Raw genomic sequence first — 21,776 nt, forward strand, 5'->3', positions numbered from 1 at the left:
AAATTTAAAACATATAAAACATCATGGATCATTTTTCATGTACATATCTCTTTTTATATCTTTCTAATTAGTGGATATTCTCCAGGACACAAGATGGCCAAACCCCTGGCATCAGTTGCATTGTTATGAAATTACTTCATCACCACTTTGAAACACGGCAACATTCTTATGCAAATAGCAGGATTGAAAATTGACGATTCTTGATGCTAAATAAAAATCCTAGGGCTGCTGAATGGAGCAGTGGGCAGCACAGCAGCCTTGCAGCAAGAAGGTTCTGGAAGGTTCGAATCTTGGCCAGGGGGGCTTCCTGCATGGAGTTTGCACTTTCTCTTTGTGCATGTCTGGGTTCTCTCTGGGTACTCCAGCTTGCTCCCACAGTCCAAAAACATGACTGTTAGGTTAACTGGCTTCCTTAAATTCTCCTTAGGTGCGAGTGAATGGATTTTTCTCTCTGTGTAGCCCTGATAGACTGGCGACCTGTCCAGGGTGGACCCCGCCTGTCGCCCGCAGTCAGCCGGAGAAATACACCAGCACCCCTCGGGATAAGTGTGATGGAAAATGGAATGGAAGTAAAAATCCTCCCTTTTTAGGACAAAAGCCTTAGAAAGCTATGACAAGTGCAAGTTACACAAATGTAGCGCACAGCTGAAGCTCTTTATTATAAAACCTAAAACATATGAAGGTGAATACATTTGCATGTGTCACACACTGTAAAAGTGAAAAAATAATGTATTTTCCTTAACCTCCTGTCATGCAAAAGTTTGTGGGAATTGGTATAGCACCTCAGCACCAGATCCGGATGTCGGGAACTCCAGATGCTAAATCAACCCCCAGCACTCAGGACCAGCCAGGCAGGGATCAATGTGTGCAGACAGCAGGCCAAAAACTGGTGATCATTTTAGGATCAGTCTGCACTAATCAAGCTGTGCCAAAAAATAGGATTAGAAAATGAATGAGCACAACATTTGTATTTTACAAATAGATCACTAAAGACAGATTGGATTTCCCCCAAGTCCTCGCTTATTATTTTACACACTCATTAATAGACCTATGCTGTCAAAAGGAATAATCTATGGTTCTGCATAAATATTAAAAGAGTTACACATTTGTTATTTATCTCCAATTACATAGAAGACTCTGAGATTACTGCAAAGATTCATAACTTTCCATTCTAATAGTAATAATAATGATAAAACATTAAAACTAGTTTGAAAAAGAGCAGGATTTCCATGTTTGTCATCTTTAATGTTAGTATATGGATGTAAATACTTAATATCTGTATTAGTTTTCGTTAGTTTATGGGTAATATTCTAACAGTTTAAATGTGAAATTAATTTGAACTTTCTACCTGAGAGTATCACTGCTGCTACCTTGTGTTTTAGAGTAGAACTGCTTGTTCTGGAGGAGAACAGTTACATCCAAAGTGTAGTGGTGGTCAATGATTGCCACCCCATGAGTCTGACTAATCTGTTATCTACTTTGAAATGTGGCAACAAAAAGTATGCTTTATGCATGTAGCCGTACAGTTCCTGTAAATAGTACCTGGTTTTCCTTTGAGGATTTAAGGCTAGCTTATGAAGAGAGGTTCATTTTTTTTACTGGGATCACAACTGTAAAAAAAAAAATGTCAAAATGCTCACTTGAAACAATAAACAGAAATATTTTGTACGATTTATCGATTTTATAGGACAAACTATTGCAATCTTTCAAAGAAGCTAAACATCTGTATAAATTCATTCTAATTTACACTTATAAAGATATGTTTTAGTTTAAAGAGAGCAAAAATGTACACTGAATATTAGGAAAGAAAGAAATGATGCCATAAATACACTGTAAAAACAACAACAGCAAAAAGGAAATGTAGAGTCAGTCCTGGTGAATACTAAGCTCCAGCTCATTCAGGTCTGTGTCATTTCCAACAATAAACATCCTGGAAACGTCCAGCGGCTCGAGCCAGTCCAGAAAACTCTCTGTTCTTTAGTATTGCCACCTCGCACCCAATTTCAAAAAGCAGCTGGGCTGAGCCACTGGTGCCTGTAAGTGACTGCGGGAGGGGGGGTGGAGGTTTATTCTCAAAAGCTCTGGCTCTAAATAGCACCTTCACAACCTGTCTAAGAATAACAGCAAGAGCAAGACAGGAGGCAGAAACAAGACGTGGGCTCTGTGCTGGCATACAGGCCATGTGAAGAGCAAAGAGAAGTTTCTGAGTGTTCACATGTGCATTTTCAGCAGCAGGGCAGGACTTTTCACTAGTACATGGCATCATCGTAAATGTCTGTTCGCAGGCAGAAGAGGATTCCTCCACCCAGCATAAAGATGGTGGCTCCCCAGCCGAGTCCGTAGCCCCAGTTGAACTCGTGATAGGTCTGCAGAACGGTTCCGTCTATAAACTTGATTGGGTAGAGGACCAGGGCACAGGCCTGCAAAACAACTAAAACCAGAGGTGCAATCATTAGACTGTGACTTAATGACCAAAGCTGAATGAGCAGACTTGCACTTTGTTTAAATAAATCTGAATTTTAGTCAGAGTTCAGTTCTTTTGATCTAGTTTAACTGAAAATTATTCACCAGACAAACAAAAACACTACCTGAAAATCCACCCCCCAAAATGTACAATAAAGTAAAATGTCCTACAACATATATATGAATCCATAAGACTATTATTAAGTGAATACCTTTTAAAAGTTAAAGTTATATGTCTAATGTTTTATTTCAGGCTTAATTGAAGTAGGTATAAGTAGTCATCATCTTTACCACAATAAAGAGCATTTTGAGTTGACAATTGGGGAAAAAAAATAAAAAGCTGCAACTTTTGCAGCAGGACACATTCAAAACAAACTTATTTAAAACACCAGAAACTCTAAACATACTTCTTTTTCTAGGAACTTCATGTACTTTTGCATAAGGTAGCTGTTTTGCAAAGGGAATGTTTTTTTTCTGAATAAATGTGTTTTTTTGCCCGCTAATATCCAGATCATAAAGCATCCTATAGTAGTTCTGCTAAGTTTTCCTTCAAATGATCGGTCTTCCTAATTAAATACATCATTAAGTAGAAATGCAGCATCTTCAGTTAACATACTTTACAATGATAACTACCCTATATAACCACACCACACTTTGGAATCAAATTTAATATCTGCTTTTTAAATTCTCTTAATTTCAGTTTACAGAAAACAATGAAAATAAAATAAAACATGTTTTTTATTTACTCAATCCTTTTTTAGTTAGAATCATATGAAAAAAATGAATGACATTTCTATTGTAAATAGAGAAAAAAACAAATAAGCACAGTATTAATTCTATGACTCAGCACATAAAAACTACTTACACAGATATTACCTTATTTTGATGTAGATTATGTTCTATATTTCTCATATAAAAAGTCTCTTTGCATTTATTGAACCTATTCAGTCTAATTAGGTATTCTAATCATAGTTTAATAATGCCATCATTACTTTATCATTCCAGAATAAAAATGTTTCAAGACAATAGCCCCATTTAATTTTTTTTATTTTTCTTTCTATGTATTAAAATCATATTCTTAGGCAGAAAATGTTTTTTTTTTCACTTGAAGTTCATTATTTTCTTATTTTCAATATTAAAACTACAAATGTGAAAATATCATTTTATTCTTTAGAATAGAACAACACAAAGGAAATCTAACAAACTATGGCCTGATTTTTGTACTCAGTCTTCCTGAATCAATACTATGTAGATGATTCTTTTGTTTTAATGACAGTTAAAAGCTTCTTGGGGGTTTGTTTTAACAAACTATCCACGTTTAGAGGCTACAATTTTTAACTTATTCTTGTCCTAAACAATAAGGCTCACTGAGATTACCATTATTATTGTTCCTTGGTCTTTATGACGCACTTTGTTCATCAAGGTCCTCAAACAAACCTCTAAGAATAGCTGCATTGATAGGAAAACCAAAGCATACCGAATTTTAAAGGAATTTGACTTCTGAAAGCAGCTGTTTGTATTTAGGTTTATCCAACTAAAATGGGGCTAATTTGAAATGTAGCATACGCTTTTAATTTTGAATATATAGTGAAACATTAGAACCATGATTCAATTTTCATCCTTTTAACCAACCTGTAATCTGTTTTTTAATGATTTTCCAGTTTAAATGAAAGATGAGTTTAATGTGGCAAAACGTAGGAAATAAATACTTGCAAGGCTCTCTATCAAATGAAGCTTTTAAAAAAAACATTGGTCCCTTTGGCGTGTTTTAAATTTCAATTCCCTGTACCTATCAACGTCACAGAGACAGAGAGGCGCTTGCCAAAGAGGTTTAGCTTTGTTAAACCTGTCTCTGTGGAGTTCTTATTCAAACGAATGTTAGGACTTTTGGGGAGAAGTGTGAAGAGTCAAAAGATCAACCATTTTTATTTTAATCTCGACCTCACATATGGAGGAAGGCTTTAATGGTTTTTATTTACTTCACATTTTTTCATCCCCATCCATCAGAGCCAAAAGTATTCAGATCAAAGACGCCGGTTCATTTTAATACCTAATGCAGGACTCTGGAGTAAAAGCCCTGCTTTAAATGTCTTTCCACCTTTCCTTCCTACAGGAACGCATTGGGCGTATGTAGGTGGAAATGGCAGAAGCCTGAGTGTGGTTGTGTTGACTGAGGCCAGACTGAGCGCACTGAGGTCATATTTCTGGAAAGAAAACAAATACCTCAGAGTCACGGTCCTCCTGCCAAGAGGCTTTTAACAATCCAGCCCTTCTGCTGCTGCTGCTCTGCTGAGGACTCCATCTCTATATGGAGACATTTTTTCCTCGCCAGGCTCTTAAGGCAATTACACACAGGAAGGAATAACACGGCATTCCCACGCCTTTCAGTAAATGGGTAACAGGGGAAAGCCACGGCTGCAGACACCACTACAGAGCTCCTCTGTAGCAGCTGTTTGCAGTCAAAGCTTCCTTATCAATGTCCTTCAGTGTTAAGATGGAGCTGTTTACAGTAATGCTAAATGCTTGTTTAGAAAACACCTCGTCATCAATAAACATTGCTACTGTCAAACAAAAATAAGACATTGTTTATCATTTATCTGTCTTAATAACATTATTCTTACCCTTATCTAAAGGCTTATCTAATAGGAATTTTATATAATCAACTAAACCATATTATTGCATAATTGTGAATCTTGATGGGAATGATGTTTAGTCTAAAAAAAAAAAAAAAAAAGCTACTTTGAAGTTTAACACGCACAGATTTTGATTCTCCTTTAATGCTGTGTAGAACCATGGGAAAGTTTATTTCAAGCATGTAAAGAACAACTAAAATGATTTACTTAACACAATCTCCAAACAGTACTATTGTTATTTTAATAAATGCAAAGGAGAGGGAAAAAGTTAAAATTATTTAATTCCATATCTTCTCCAGAAGACAATATTTTATTCATCAGTTTCCTTATTTTCAATAAAGTCAGTGTTCTTAACATGAATTTGTATATGTGCAAATAAGGAGCCGAACATGTTTAAAGACATAAATTCCATAAATTATTCTGACAGTCTAACTGATTCCAGATATGTGCTGCTGAACTTTTTATTTCTAGAGTTAATTTACTTATTATTATTTTTTCATCTTTACAAGGTAAAATATGAAAAATGTTACACAGGTCTTAGTTTGAATTAAAAAAAACAACAAAAAAACAAAAACAAAATATCAACAATGGATAGAAAATAGAGGGAGCAACCATGCATGTCCATACATGATCTCAAGGCATGGCTGCTGGATGCGCTCATAAATCGCCCAACAAATACATAGCAGCCGATAACCATAAAAGAAAAAAAAAAATACTAATATCGATAAAACATATCTGACCACAAACTCCTCAGTTCATTTTATAATATTTTAAAAATATATATAGATACAAATAAATATATACACATGGCAGATATTTATACATGTTACAGAATAAAGACAAACCATAGAAAGTATCAGAGAAGAACTATTAAGTAGTAATATTTACAAAGGAATCAAACATATAGCCATAGGAACAATAATAAGATACACTCTTTGTCATATCTCTTAAAAAATAAGGATTTTAATCCTTTTTTAAACTGCTTCCTGTTTGGACACTCCCTCAGCTTTTCTTCAAACTGTTCTATAGTCTTACTCCACACACAGAAATTTAACAAATTGCATGAAATTAGGTTAAAATTAATCTGTCCTCTTAACTGACAACCTGCTTCACTTTTATTAAATAATTTTTCTGAATATTTTTTGATTACTATTAATTTTTCATATTTAGATTCAGTTAGGAAGTACAGTAACACAATAATGAAGGGGCAAATATTATGACTGATGGAGTCTTTTAAGATAAAGGATAGAATTCATTACAAACTTAACATGCATTATTAGAGTCGGTTTAAAGAAAGGCTGGAAAAATTTGAGGCAGTTAAAGATTAAGTAGATGAACTGAGACGTTTCGATTATCTGGTGATGACTAAACAGAGGAATTATGGAGAAATAAACACGTCTGATTCTCATATAACAGCAACAGGAGGAACAGGAAGGTTTCTGTGATTTAAGACACACTTTGTCCTCATCGGCTCATATTCTGTCATATCAGGTTGATCTGTTGAGTCTATGTTTTCGTCATATTTCTGAAAGGAAAACTGGTTTACTGTTTTTAGCCTATTAATACATTAGAGCTGAGGGCTAGACACCTACCTTTGAAATGTGAACTTATCATAATAGAGATTTAGCCCAGGAAGTCTGAAAACAATCTAACCCGTGTTTTCTGATTTTTTCCTTCTAGGCAGGGTTAATACATTCTTTTAAAAAGCCTGTAGCTATTATTGCTTCCAAACAAGTGAAAATATCCACTTTGTTTTCCTTTGTGAAGGCCACTGCTGTAACTGCCTGTGTTTTATTGACAAAACCAGTTGTTCTGTGTATTATTGTACGAGATGTTTGGCAGCCTAAACACCCAGAATTCGACTTTATTTGCATTTTGGAAGCAGGTTTGAATCTATTCCATCAACTGGATTTCAAATATTAGTGCAAACAGGCCCTGTCTTTTTGAAATGACGGCTTTGATTCTAACCTTCCTGTGTACATTTCCATGGGGCAACTGTGTACTTCCAAGATGGCCGCTGGGTTCTTTTTGTGACACTGTTGTAAACACCTTATTAATTGTGTTTTTTCAAGCGAAACCAAGTTCATATGAGCAATAAACACTTGTCTTCCTGCATATTTATGGTGCTCATGTTACTTCACAGTTGTTCTTTGTTTCAAACGGCGCCAAATGTTTCTGATGAGTGATGGTCAGAGCTGCAGGAAGGCCAGTTCAGCACCCAGAATAGACTTTTGTAATAAAGCAGAAAATATGTGGTAAGGAAGTCAGATATCGCAATATAAAAATTTAATTATAGAAAAGCAAAAAAAAAACAAAAAAAAAAAACACTAGAGCTGCAATACTTTGTTGTTGTTGATTGTTAAATCACCTGAAATGCTCAATTTGCAAGGGTTTCCCTGCCTGGAGTCCTGGCTCTGGCAAACTTTTGAAGGGAAACAGGCAGAAGCATTGCGGCATCTCCTGGGTTCAGCGTGCTAATTAGGCTGACAGTTACCAGGTCAGTAAACAGTTCAATAACTGAGGAGGAATCTCTCCCAAAATAAACTTTTTTATCACCAAAAAAGGTGGAGGACATGGAAAAATCTCTGTAAATGTGGGAAAGTTAAAAACAAATCCTTAATGTTTGCCTTATTTCTTGAAAAAAAAAAAAAGATCTACAAAGAAGCAGTTGCATTGGTTACCCATTAGCTTTGACACAAATAAATAAAAGGAGAATAAAAACCTTTTTGTTCCAAAAGAAAAATAAAATGTAAAAATTGGAATTTAAACTCTGCCCACTTTAATCTGATCCCACTAAATAAAGTTCACTTCAATTTTTTTTTCTCTCTTTCTGAGGTTTACGACAGATAACTGGTGAACAAACAGCACCAGGAAAACAAGCAAACACAGAAGGCAGCTTGGGTTGAAATTTAATCCAACTTTAAAAAGCTCCTAGATCACTGTTCCCCACCTAAACTAGCGGGCTCGGCTTGGAGAACAAAACACAGAGAGCAACTAAGAGGCCTACAGTTACTGTTGAGGAACTTGCTTAAAATAAGACATATATTACCAATACTTCATCTTAATGCAAAACAAAAGAAATACATAATTTAAATAACGCCATAGGAAGCTGCAGTTGGTTTTTGGTTTACATTCAAAACACTGTGAGTGGCTGAGATTTGATGAGGAGATGCACTGCAGTGTAATATTGAATGAAAACCTGATAGAGGCTGGTAAATAGATCTGAGGGTGAAGCTACACTTTCCAGCAGGACAATGAACCTGATCCCAGGCTTTGAAAATGCTGCTCAGCAATGCAGAGTTAGAGTAAGAAATCTTTGAAAGAATGGAAACAATATCCCAGTCTTGATATTTAAAACTGTAAGGACTACATTCTGAAAGTCAAAGATCATAGAAATCATCTTTCTTCCATTCACAATCATCTGCTTTTCTATGAAACGGTGTGTTACATAACATCATAACATTAATGTAAATCATATCAATGTCTTATGTTTACATTTGATCACTGCTGCACTTTAAGAAATAAAAATCTCATGAAAGCTGTACAAAATTAAATGTTGTTTCTGTATAAACACTGCCATTCTGTATGTACAAAATGACAATAAAGTTTGTCTAAGTCCAAGTTTTAGTCTACATTAGGTCCCAAAAAGGTGCCATTAACTTTGAGAGTCTCATAGCATGTAAAAAAAAATAATAAAAGGTTAGAGCAAATTCCAAACCCTTTAACTAATTATTTTTCAAATATGTTTATCTTATTTAGAAATAAATAATTATTTTTTAATTGAAAGAACTAAAAAAACAGCAATGAGGACTAAACGTTTCTTTTAGACGTAGAATGGTGTGACATCACACATCATCTATATGGTTATTTTTTACCAAAAGCGTAGCATAGCGTAGTAGGGGTGTTAATAATAATCGCTTTGTATCGATGCATCGATCCAACAGCCGACGATCCGATGCATCGACACGTCCGCAAGAGAATCGAATCATGTTTTTTTTTTTCCTCCGGTCTATTTTTATCCATTTGCTCCTGGGCGTAATTCTCCCTCCCTAAATCTATTTTGTCATAAAAACCAAACAAGCCGGCCTCCTGTCTGCGGCACTGTTTGCGGTCAGCTACAATTTGGGAGAGGAGCAGCGGAGCGTCTGTGGAGGGGGCGGGGACGTCTGGAGCCGAGGTATTGCATTGCACTGCATTGCGATGCAACTTTTCTACTTCTGTTATTTGCTTTTGTTTCTAAAAAAACAAAAAATGCATAATGATATTACAGCTTTTATTGATTTATTTAAAACTTGAAACTTTGTTTAGCCTGTAAGTTGTAAAAAAAAAAAAAATTTCATGGATTAATCGAATCGAATCGTGGTGTATTCTTGAGTATCGAAAATAATCGAATCGTTGGGTCAGGAAATCGATACTGAATCGAATTGGATGTCATTTACACTCCTATAGCATATAGGAACAACTAACTTTGATTGGTTTAGCAAGAGAGCTACTCCCGTCGTAGTGAAATCATGTTACTAACTAAAGAGCCGTTTGATGCTAATGGTGCAGCACTTCATTCAGGGTTTAATTACTCTGTTATTGACAAAGAGGATGGAACACCTGCGAAAATAAAGCAATGAAAAGTTACTTCTTCACTAGACATGTTACTGCCAAATGTGAAGCTGTTTTGCTGAGTAAGCATGCAAGACAACAGGTGGGGGTGGGGGTTGCAACTGGAGTGGAGAGAGGTGTCACTTGTCACACATCTTGGTTCGGTCAACAGTCAGTGCTCAAATGCCCCACCTACTGGTGAACTTTCGTTTCTTGCTCCTTTAGACATTTTAGACCTAACATTTATGTTATTTACAGACTTAATTATATGTGAAGAACATCTATGCCACTTCTGTTGGCAAAGTGTAAATGCATTTCTAAGCGGAGATGCAGGGAAACAGTTGATTATGTTTATCTCCAGACTACAAGACATCTGTTTCTTATAAAATTAATTTAATTTTAGCGCCTGTACAGCTGGAAGTCAATATGAGCAATGTGCTGTGATAGTGAGTGGTTAGAGTTTCACCACCGTTAAACTCAATGCAGCTTGATCCATGACTCGAGTTATTACAGTCTCTTTATTCCACATGGAAGAATGCGTCCTCATCTTTCTTCCTAATTATATGTTTCAGAGTTAGATCCTCCCATCTCAGCTACAGTTTGGTTTGGCTCTAAAGGTCTTTCCACAAAGCAGGACTCCAACCTATGAGGCAACGCTGGCTGAGCGGTCTCTGATGATTTCTTTACCACATCCCTCTGTGACTTTACTTTAGCGTGTAAAGCTTCAAATTCCACGGCTGCTTTTTTCTTGGCTCAAGCAGCAGCAGCCTTCCAGATTGAATCCGCAAAAAAATGAGCTCACACATCAACCCTCATTCTGATGTTTTGCTTTTTTTCCTTATTCTTCTTCTGTTTAATAGGTGTAAAAAATAATAAAACATGCGTGCATGGAAACTATTGTGGCAAATGCTAATTGATTGGCTCTTGAATCCCCATATGTGCCCATTTAAAAAGAGGCTGACCTACCTGCAGTGAAGAGGAACACTGCTACAATGCGGTAGTGCTGTCTCTTTGTCCCCCAGCAGACAGAAATGAGGGCCACCAGGAAAGCCACCAGAGTAGCGACCGCACCGGCCCCCAGGAGCACCAGGGTGGCAATCTGCCAGTCTGCAGGACAGATACACAGGCAGGTTAGAGGGGAGCATCCCACTCCAAAAACAAAACCTCGATGCAGAGTGCAACACGGCTGAATTGAAACGTTTGTGTTGAACAACACAAAGAATGTGCTAATTCTATACAGAGAACCGAACACAGCAGAAGAGCCTCAGGCCTGCAGGAGAGAATCAGGAACACAAGAAAAAAAACAGCTTTTCAGAAGTATATGGAGTGAATTATAATCCATTATTTGAAAAAAAATTTAATAAAAGAATAATAACTTTAACTAGATTTTATATTTTCAAATGTTTTTTTCCTGAATGAGTTTTTAAAATGTCATTCTTTAAAACTGTGTTTTAGAAAAAAAAAAATCCCTGAAAAATTGCTGCATGCTGGAACAGGCTCCGGAAAACTTTAAGCCCTGGATTTTAGGACGGTGGGGCACGATGCCAAGTGAATGTTGCAAACTTTCTGCAGAGTCAATCAATACACACCTCCGAACTTCATAAGGGGTTGAGATCAGCTCACAGAGAGCTTCATGGAATGAGTTTCTATGGTTCACCAGCTGCCATACATCATCTGGTTCTCTGGGTTTTCAGTTTCCAGGAGAAAGGTACTTGTCTAACTGCATTGCACCCAGTGCAAAGTTTGGAGGAAGGGGGATAAACAGTGTTGGGCCTGGTCCCTTAGTTCCTCTGAAAGGAACTCTGAATGCTTTTGGACAATTCAATGTGGAAAAAAGGTTTAGAGCTGGTCCCTTTCTCTTCCAACATGACTGTCCTGTGGCAATGAACTTGATTGGCCTGCAAAGAGTCCTGACCTCAACCCATTAGAACTCCTTTGTGATAATTTAGAGAACAGACTGAGAGAGTGGCTTTCTCGTCCAACACTAGTGTGTGACCTCGTGGATGTGCTTCTGGAAGAATTGTCAAAAATTCCCATAAACATACTCCCTAAACCTTGTATACAGCCTTCTAAGAAGAGCTCAGTGTTTCACCTGCAAAGGGTGGAGCAGCGTCATATTGAGCTTCTATTGATTAGGAAGCGTCACTGAAGCTCATATGATAGTCAAGGCGGATGAGTAATTACTTGTGGCAATAGAGTGTAACTTGTTCAGGGGTGATGCTGGAAAACTAGTCAAGGCATTTGTTATTTCAAGGCTGGACTGTTGTAATTATTTTGTACTTAAAAGCCTCCAACTGATCCAAAATGCTACAGCTAGAGTTGTGATGAAAATAAAAAAATATATATTTCTCCTATCTTAGCTTCCATTCATTTGCTTCCTGTTAAATCAAGAATAATGTTTAAATCTATCTAGTCACATATAATAAATAACCAAGGACCACCTGATAGTAGAGATCTGATTGTTCCTTATGTACCTAGAGCAATACACTATCAATCTACAGGTGTACTAGTGGTCCCAAGATTTTCTAAATTAAATATGGGAGGCAGATCGTGAAGTTTTAAGGCTCTTCTCCAAAGGAACCAACTACCAGTTTTAGTCCATGAGGCAGACACCATGTCTTCTTTTAAGGGTAGGCTTAAAACTTTCCTTTTTGATAAAGTTTATGCTTAGAGTGGCTCAGGTTATCTATAGAGTGCTGCTATAGGCTTAGACTGCTGGAGGACATAGGTACCACTTTTTATTTTTCTGCTTCATTCTACTTTGGTCTTCAATTCTCCAGAAGAACATGTAGACCAACGAGCCCTATGGTAATTATAGAGGAGCTGCATAGATTTGCTGTTCAGAGACACAAAAATGTGCACTCCCTCTCCCTAATCTGAGCTTTTATTGAAGATTAGCAAAAACAGCTTGATAGGTAATAAAGCCAATCCAGTCTGCAGCTGACAAAAAAAACAACAAAAACATTTAGGTGAGAAAACACCACTTTCCCTTACTCCGACAGAAACCCTGTGGTGAAACCACACTGAGAAAACCTGTTGAAAGCTGAAACAATGTTTTTTCTTTAGCCTAAATTAACAGGATAACACTTCTTTTAAAGGGAGTCTTGGCCAAAAGGCAACAACCAATAAAATGAAAAGTAACACAAACTGAAGAAAAACAATACATTATGAAAACAGGTGCATGTTAGTAAATCACACTTGAGAACTTTTTGAATGAAAGTAAAAGTACTTAGTGAGAAGTATTCAGTTTTTTTGAAAGTTTTCTGAATCAAGTTCTAACCCCCCCCCCCCCGTGACAATTAATCACAATGGTGGGTCGACACTACATGGCTTGCAATGAACCGTAGAGAAGAGAGAGAAACACTCTTGCCTTTTCAGAGTGTATATAAATTAGGGATGTAAACAAATAATGACCTAACCTAAAAAAGGTGAGGATGATAGAAATGTGGATGACTTTATGCAAAACATGTTTTACATGACATAAAAAAACATGCAAGCACGGTAGTGGGGAAGAATTTGTCACTTAAACGGTATTAAGGGGGATCTTTTATTTCCGGGTGGATCATCTAAATAAGTGCTGCTCCTCATTGTCAATCATTCTGGTGATATGTTTACGTAAAGGACGTGCTCATCCCGTTAGCTATATTTTTCTGTGCACTTTTAGGCGTATATCTGTGGTGGGCTATGGTTTCAGACAGCTATTTAAGCAAGGAGAGCTCTCCTTGCAAAGCATTATGGGCTTGCTTTCACAGCGGCCCGCTGTCGCCATAGGCTGCCGCAACACGACTGCGGCAACTAAAAACAAAGATGCCGCAGGCACCGCGCAGTGGGAAGTGATCATCTGTGCGAACGGTAAGTTGACTGAGTTCACTATAAAGTCCACTATATAGTCCACGCTCTATATAGTGATTGAGGGATTTACATGTAGGGTTTAGGGCTGAAGTTCGGACACAGTAAGCTTGAACGAGCTATAAGAACACCAGGAGAAATGGGCTTGTGCATGCTCTCTCACATGCAATTTTTTTTTCTTTAAAGTGGAGAGGGCGGGTCTTTTAATAAAAAAAATTGAGAAAATCCTCCACAAATACCTTTAATGCACTTTTTGAAGCTGTTTTTACATTCCTTTGATGGCAACCAGAACCCAAACCCATCCCCTGTGTAACAGCACTGCTAACAGCACTATGTCTCTCCCAGGACCAAATGCAGGAATTACACTAAATACAGAGAGCTATATAACAGTTAGCATCCACTTCTTCAAAATAAAGTGGTTAATAGTCTGACAGCACATCAGAGCGACATCCCCTGCCTTTCAACCATAGTTTTACACCCCTATACATTGGATGTACGTAAATCTTTTATTTGGTAACCTAATAGTTTCCTGTTTTGCTATATCATATAAATAAGTTTAACAACGTCCCACTGGGAGGAGGCATAAGGAACAGCCCAGGACATGGAGGAGAGGCCATGTCTTTAAGTTGGCCTGGGAACTCTGGAGAGGGTGTCTGGGGAGAGGAAAGTCTGGGAATCTGCTGAGACTGCTGCCCTAGTGACCCTGTCAAGAATAAGCAAAAGTTTAGGGCTGAAACAATTCATCTGATAAATCATGATTAATCGATTATTGAAATAATCCTCAACTGATTTACTAATCAATTAATCATTACCTGGAGTATAGAGGCTCTAAAACCTAGCTGACAGAGGGACCCGCTTAGAGCACTAATTATTTAGAAAAAGTTAATATTTTGCATTTAAGATTAAAAAAAAAACTTTTTTGGTCTATCAATATGCTCCATCCAGATCTCCATTAGTGTAAAAGTTTTAGATTCACCTGGTTTAATTCCTAAAAAATTTCTTTAAGGAACCTTTTGCTATCAAATTATTAATTGATTAATTGAAAAAAATAATCGACAGATTAATCGATTAGCAATATAATGGTTAGTTTTTGATTCCAACCAAGTTTAATAAAAATCTATATTTCTTGTCTGTTCTGTACTATTTCTTTTTATGGAGAGATCCTCTTCATACAAGAGAAAACTAAGGTTTTAAGAAAATGGCAGCTTATCAATTAATCATTAGTCGACCAATAAGAACAATTCATTTCAGTTTTCAGAAAAGTCATTAACCGATAACATGCATCACTAATATAAATGCAAACCACACTTTACAGATTGTTTGTAAACTATGTATAATGCAATATTAATCCACTTTGTGCTTATAAGTTCAATACCAAATAAAGACGTTGTTTTTTAAGCAACAAAACCTAACAAACTTCGAAGTGGCGTAATATTTTTTTTCTTGATAGGGTTGCATTTGTTTTAAGCGACAAAGACACTCATGATCCACATTTTTTAGGCTGAGCTCTTGGGGAATTTTCAAACAAGGAAAAGTGTACACCTTAATGTGACTCACTGCATACCATAAGAGGACAAAAGAGTGGCGCCTTCTAACTTCCAGGATTAATCCTAAGCCTGAATGTGCATTTAGCAGAAATCTCAGGGGAAATCTCCGCATTGATGTTCTTCCTCCAACTGGGTTGAACCTAATTGTTTCCTCCATCAGGAATGTGAACAATCTAAAGAGGAACTAAAGGCATTCTTTAACATCGCACTTGATGTAACTCTGTGGCGCTGAATCCTTCTTTAGCCTTGAACCTGAGGCAGATTGTTTATGGACCGATGAACAAAAAAAAGAAATATATCTTTTATAATGAATCTAAAGCAGAAAACTTCATAAAGTTTCTTGTCTGTGCATACAGCACAACTGCAAGTGTTGTGCTGTATTACAAGGTCACAAGCACTTTCTACTTGAAAGACTTTGGTTCAGGGATAAACCAATATGAACATCCCCTCCTGAAAACAGAAACAGCAACTACCTGGAAATAAATAATGGTTATTATTAAAAGCCCAGTTTTACCTATCTGACCAATATGTAAAAAAATGAATGAACTACAGATGGCAGTTCATGAGTCTCCACCTATGACTGAAAAACCCATTTTCTGTCAATGTCAGTGACTTTTAGAACAACTACTCCAAACAATCTGTGGTTTGTCCATTCATAAAAGCAAAAATTAAGTCTTTCTTTTTACATCAACATATTCTTCCTGGGAAAACCCTCCACAACAGCAGGAGAATTGCTCATTTTTACACTTTTGTTTCAAGCTGGACCATTTTTTTGCAGAGTGTGCCCTAAGAGAGTCTCTCACAGCCATAAAAGATTAAAAATGGATTTAGGGCTAAAACAAATTAACGGATTAGTCGTGATTAATTGATTATTGAAATAATTGTCAAATTATTTAGTTATTGATTAATCTTTAACTGGTGTATAGAGACTGTAAAACACGCCTTTAGCTGACCGAGCGAGTAATTATATAAAAATTGTAAAAAAAAAAAATATGTAGACAATTTGCACTTAAGATTAAAAAAAAACAACACTTTTCGTCTTTCAGTATGTTCAAGTGGAAACATTTTAGTTTCACCTGGTTTAATTTAGTAATTTATGAATTTAGCAATCAAAGTAACAATCTCCTTTAAGGAACCTTTGGTTATCAGATTATTAATTGTTTAATCTGAAAAAATAAACAATAGATTGTTGTCTGTGATGCTTTAAACATCTGGTACATAAGAAAGATTCAGAAGAGGAAAATTTTAGCTCATCTTGTTAAAATCTTCAGAAGGAATATTTTTCACCATCTTTAGTGCATCATGTGGTTAAATATTTGTTCTGACACAGAAAAACAAAACTCTCACATTACAAGCATATTTTCCTAGCTCTTTTTTTTCTGATGTTTTTCAATCCAGTCACCTGCATGTTGTTATCTCTAGAACTGCCTCCGTTTTATGACGTTGTTCTAAAAATAAATACGTTGAAGAACCTTCAGATGAGCATGAGAACATGTGGATGATCGCCCTTTGTTGCCGTTTGCTGATCGGCACCTTTAACCCCAGCACGCCCCACTCCACTGTTGTTTCAATGACCTCAAAGCAGTGAGCCCGCCTCCCATTCTCCCAGCACATTCCACAGTGTCAGAGGGAATGCGGTCACCGCAGGCTTTTGGTCCCTCTTTGTTTCTGGAGAGGATTGTGAGACGGACTGGTGCAGCTACTGCACTGTACCTTTATGCAGCAAGACATGCTACAGTTAGCCTAACAAAATGCTTTATTACAGAAGTTAACACTTTAAGTTAACTTCATAGCATCAGCAAGTTGTTTAATATCAAATCATCACAGATATACTAGATGCTACTTAGAATGTGTCTGAATTTTGAGCCATGTCTCTGCCTCCATTAATGGTTGTGAGAGAGCAAGTTTTTCAGCAGATAATAGGAAGGCTAAATGTATTACAGCAAAGTTTCCCAGACCCCTTTTTAAGTTTACAGCATCAGTTATGAATAGTGCTTGATTTTGAATTGTCCTGATAAAGATTTACATTGACCGGAAAAAACACACTTGGACAGTCGGTTACAGCTGCAACACCTAAACATGCAAAACGCTAATATATGTTTGCTGAAGATAGTCTTTCCCTACTTATAATGAACTTTCTTTGCTGTAATGCGACTGCTTTCCTGCTCACACAGTGTGGCATCACCTCTGCTTCTAGGAAGCAAAGAAAATGTTGAGAGACCATTTTTGTAATAAGTTTACTCGGAGTTTTGTTTGCTTCATTCCTCTCTTCAAAATGCAACAAAACGCCTTAAGACCGAATTTAAAACCAGCAAGCTTTTAAAGAATATATAAATCTGCAGCTTGTAGCTTGTTAAATTTGAATTCAACATTTGCCTTAGTTTGCATTTTACTGCCTTAGAACCAAATAAACCAACTCAGTGGTTGAATTTAATAGATGAAGCTAAAGGAATTTAGCTGATGAGTTCTCCAAGATCAGTTTAACTCTGTTTATACTGAAATATTTAGAATAGAAATAGAAATGTGCTTTTACAACTCAATGATCTTAGTGATTCAGTGGCAGGTGCATGGTAATACTACAGTGCTGATACTCACACCAGTCACACTCATGGCCTAAGGGCCAAATCTGGCTCATTGTAGCAGATATCCAGGACCTCTGGAGCCAAAAACTGTTATTGGGTCATAAAGTAGAGGCTTATTTAGTTTTAAAGTCTACAAAGTGGCTGAAACTGATAAATGAATGGAAGTAAAGTTATAATATCAAAGCGAGGGGCTCTTTGTAACAGGATTGAGGAAATCAAAAGTTTTATCATACAGCTGCAAGCGTCCCTTTTAAAGATTTGATGATGCTCTAAAAGCCTGATATAAAAATGGCCAACTGTGTGAACCAACGCATAGTGCTACTGAAATACTATTCCTGATTTTTATTTGATATAAAACTTTTATTAAAACAATAATTGTACTCCTAAATAATGTTGAATGTTTCCTACCAAACATGTTGTGAGGTCTTTAAAACATCTTAGATCGTTTTTTAGTTTTGCAAAAAAAGAAAAAAGAAAAAGAGAATTTGGGGTTCTGTTAAGCATAATTAGGTCCAAACAGGAGCAAAGCTAGATGGGGGCCACCCTTAGCCAATCATTTGCCACCCCTGTGGCCACACTTATTATTTTCCCTCTAATACAGAAGGTGGCAGCAGCAATACTCTAAAGTGGAACATTCAAAACATTTAATTTTTTCATATATTAACAATAACTTGACAACAAAAACACTGGTTAATTATGCACGTCAATATACTAACATTAAAGAAGATAAGTATGGAATTTATCCACTTTTCAGAACTAGATTTTGTTTCATATGGGGTAAAGAGAAAAGGGGGTGTCACTGCAAAACATCTTCAGTCAAATAATAGATTAAAAAAAATTATTAATAAAAGCTTATTAAATTTATGTAGATATTAGTACTTGTAAATATCAGTTTTATGCAGAGTAGGTAAGTAATGACGATAGAAAATGGATATTTGCCCCAGAACTCACACCTGAAAGATTTTTATCCAGTTAACCTTTTATCTAGAAAGCACAGATGTTTAATTTTTTTATTAGCAAAAGGCTGTAGGAAAGTATAGTTTGTCTTTATTTAGAAAATATGGACGTGCTCATTAATTTTGCTGTTGGAACAGAGTAGATTGGCCCTGAGGTTCTAAAGCCTATCCGCTTTCAGCCCCCCCTCAGAGTGCATTGATTAGTGCCTGGCCACCCTTATAAAAATGTTCTAGCTACGCCTCTGTAATTAGGTCCAAACTCTCAGAAGATGAAGTTAAAGACAGGGTTTGTACAATAAACACAAGAGGAGAATAACTGAGGAAACAAAGAAGAAGCCTCGTTCTCCTACCAGATGTGAGGGTGGAGAAGCAGTTCCATGCCGCTGCCTCCTCCGCGGGCTGCCGGAGCCCGGACTGGGAGCAGGACTCCCAGAGGGACAGGGAGAAATGCTCGGCAGTGACCCAGGCTGGACTCAGCAGAGCCACCACGTCCAGGCAGAGCGCCAGGAAGACGCAGAACAGAGCTATCAGCTTAAAGGGCCGGAACACGTACACCTCATCCACAGACATCTCCTCAGTGACGGTGATAAGCGCAGCTCTCCAGAGGTCTGTGTGCGTCTCCTCTCACCATTCCCCTCACTGGAGCTTTGTCTCCGAGACCAGCTGCGAAAGTTCCCTGGACACTTCCGGTTGGATGGACTTTTCACAATAAGTGCACTGGTGGCCCCCTTAAAGAAGTTTGGATTTTTTCCATTTTTATACCATATTTATTTTAAGTAATTAAAATGTGTATCATATTTAGTTCGTTATGATAGCTAATAAAATTTTATTTATTAACGTAGTTCATTTTAACAAAGAGTCACCTGCAATCAATAGATTTATATGACACTTCAGATAATAATACAAGGATAATCATATTTTAATTCAAACAGAATATAAAACCTGAGCTGCTGTCTTTTTTCCCAGGGTTTACTAAAAAAATAACAAATGCAAAACAATTCCCTTTCATACGTCTAGGCCTAACTTTATGGAGGACCAATCCTGCCATAATTAAAAATAAATACAGAAATGACTAAATGCTCCAAAAATAAATAAGCATACAGTTAATTGCCCCCCAAAATACAATAAAAAAATTATTTAGATAGTAATTAATTTATACTGTGAAACATAAATATATATTAATATATATCTTTTAATTAGCTTCTTTTTTTATTTGCCTAATAAAGTAATAAATAAATAAAGTTAAAGATTATAACAGACAATAAATAAATTCTGTACGCATTTCTCCCTCATTATGCAAATGAGGAGGGGTGTGTCTTAAGGGCTCAACTTCTTTCTGGAGCCAGCCGGGGACGGAGCAAACAAACCCGACCAGGTGACGGTATGCTTCCAACCGCCTGCCCTACAGTTCTTCCCCCCGCCTGCCCGGTAAGGCGGGAGCAACATGCAAATAAATAAATATTTATTTTATACTTATTTTTGTAGCATTTTTTTTATTTATTTCTGTATTTATTTTTAATTATTGCAGGATTGGTCCTCCATATTTCTTAAATAACCCCCAAAAATATTCACCCTCAGCGGATAAAGAATGGTGAAGTGATCTTCCATCACATTTAGGTCCGATGGATGCAACCATGGCAGTAATAATAAAAGTAATAATAATAAAAAAGAAATACTTGTTAAAAAAAAAAAAAAAAACTTGAATTTGATATAATTTCACTTAATCCTAGGTATTGAATATTGCATATAAAAAAAAAAATCAAAAATATTTTTGAAATTACAAGTTAAATAATACATAAACGCTTTATAAAATAAATTATAACTACATTATTACAATGTAAAATAAATTACTACAACCAGCTGTTACTACAAATAATAAAAACTAATAATAATTGTTGCACTTATCATATTTTCTATTAATTATACTCTGACTGTTATGTCATTTTTCAATTCTTCTTGGACTTCTTTGCACACTATGAACTAATTAAAAACAAATGAAAAATATGCCAAATGGAAGAACTCTTTCTCTAGACAAAGCTTAACAGGCACTGCAACTTTAAAGTTATTCAATGTTTGGTTTTTTGTTTTCTCTCAACTGTCAGAACACTTCTCCTGAAAAGTGGGGTCAGCTTTTTGCAGCAGCTGCAGAGAAGTCTACCCTTCATTTTTATATTCAAGGTCTTTTATTTTGAAGATGACGCCATACTACCTTATTCAGTAACCTCTGCTTGCCATGGCTTTTTTTATTCTTGCCAATAGCTTGCATGTTTGGAAAATCTTACAGCTGCACGCTTAGATTGGTGACTGGTAACTCAAGATGCTAAAAAAGATAAAAATATAAAGGCTCCACCAATCCCTTTATTGTGTCAGACAATCACTTTTTAGGATCTATACTGCTGTGATTGAAAACATAAAGAATAAATGGAAATTATGCAATAAAAAAAGCTTTCTTAAAAAGAACAAATTGCCATTGATAATTGGGATAACTATCAAGCACAATCGACTGAAGATGAAGATGAAAAAAACATCAGGACATTTAGCCCTAGAAGTATAAGCATATTATGTATAAATTAAAAACTTTATTTCAGAAAGTCCAGCAAAATTAAAAATTTAACACATAAAAACACTATATACATTATAATTTAGAACTTATGTCTGAAAGAGGTGGCACTTCTTAATCAAACCCATTTTCTTTCCTAATTGATTGATTGACTTAATTGATCTCACAGTGGAGAAATGTACTTGTTACATCAGCTCAATCGTCAAAAAGAAGAAGAAGGTGCCAAAAAGAGGCAAAGGTGAATAGGATATATATGAATATATATATATATATATATATATATATATATATATATATATATATATATATATATATATATATATATATATATATATACCCTATATAAAGTAAGTCCACATATACAAATATGACAGCTGAAGTCTCTTATTTAGCAGGATTATTATACAGGGTTATTGCTCACGGTATTCCCTTGTACTTAAAATCAACAATCATCCTGATTTCACATTAACTTAGTCCTTATAACTCCAAAGTCCATAAAGTGACATAATAAATGAATGAATGTACATATGAACATATTCATAGACATCCACACCTGTCTACAGAATTCTTAATTTATACAATTATTACCCATA

The 21,776-nt window shown here is 36.1% G+C and overlaps 1 protein-coding gene across 1 annotated transcript; it reads right to left on the minus strand.

Annotated features, from left to right (window-relative positions):
• Positions 1-592: 592 nt before the first annotated feature.
• On the minus strand, positions 593-19,275 carry LOC107089859 (transmembrane protein 47-like). The gene is made up of 3 exons (XM_015382876.1): positions 18,974-19,275; positions 10,656-10,796; positions 593-2,431 (listed from the first exon to the last, which is right to left on the minus strand). The coding sequence occupies exons 1-3, from the start codon at positions 19,191-19,193 to the stop codon at positions 2,250-2,252; spliced, it is 543 nt and encodes a 180-aa protein (XP_015238362.1). The 5' UTR covers positions 19,194-19,275; the 3' UTR covers positions 593-2,249.
• Between the last annotated feature and the right edge of the window lie 2,501 nt (positions 19,276-21,776).

Source organism: Cyprinodon variegatus, unplaced genomic scaffold (assembly GCF_000732505.1).
Source record: "Cyprinodon variegatus isolate N-32 unplaced genomic scaffold, C_variegatus-1.0 Scaffold268, whole genome shotgun sequence".
Classification (NCBI taxonomy): domain Eukaryota; kingdom Metazoa; phylum Chordata; class Actinopteri; order Cyprinodontiformes; family Cyprinodontidae; genus Cyprinodon; species Cyprinodon variegatus.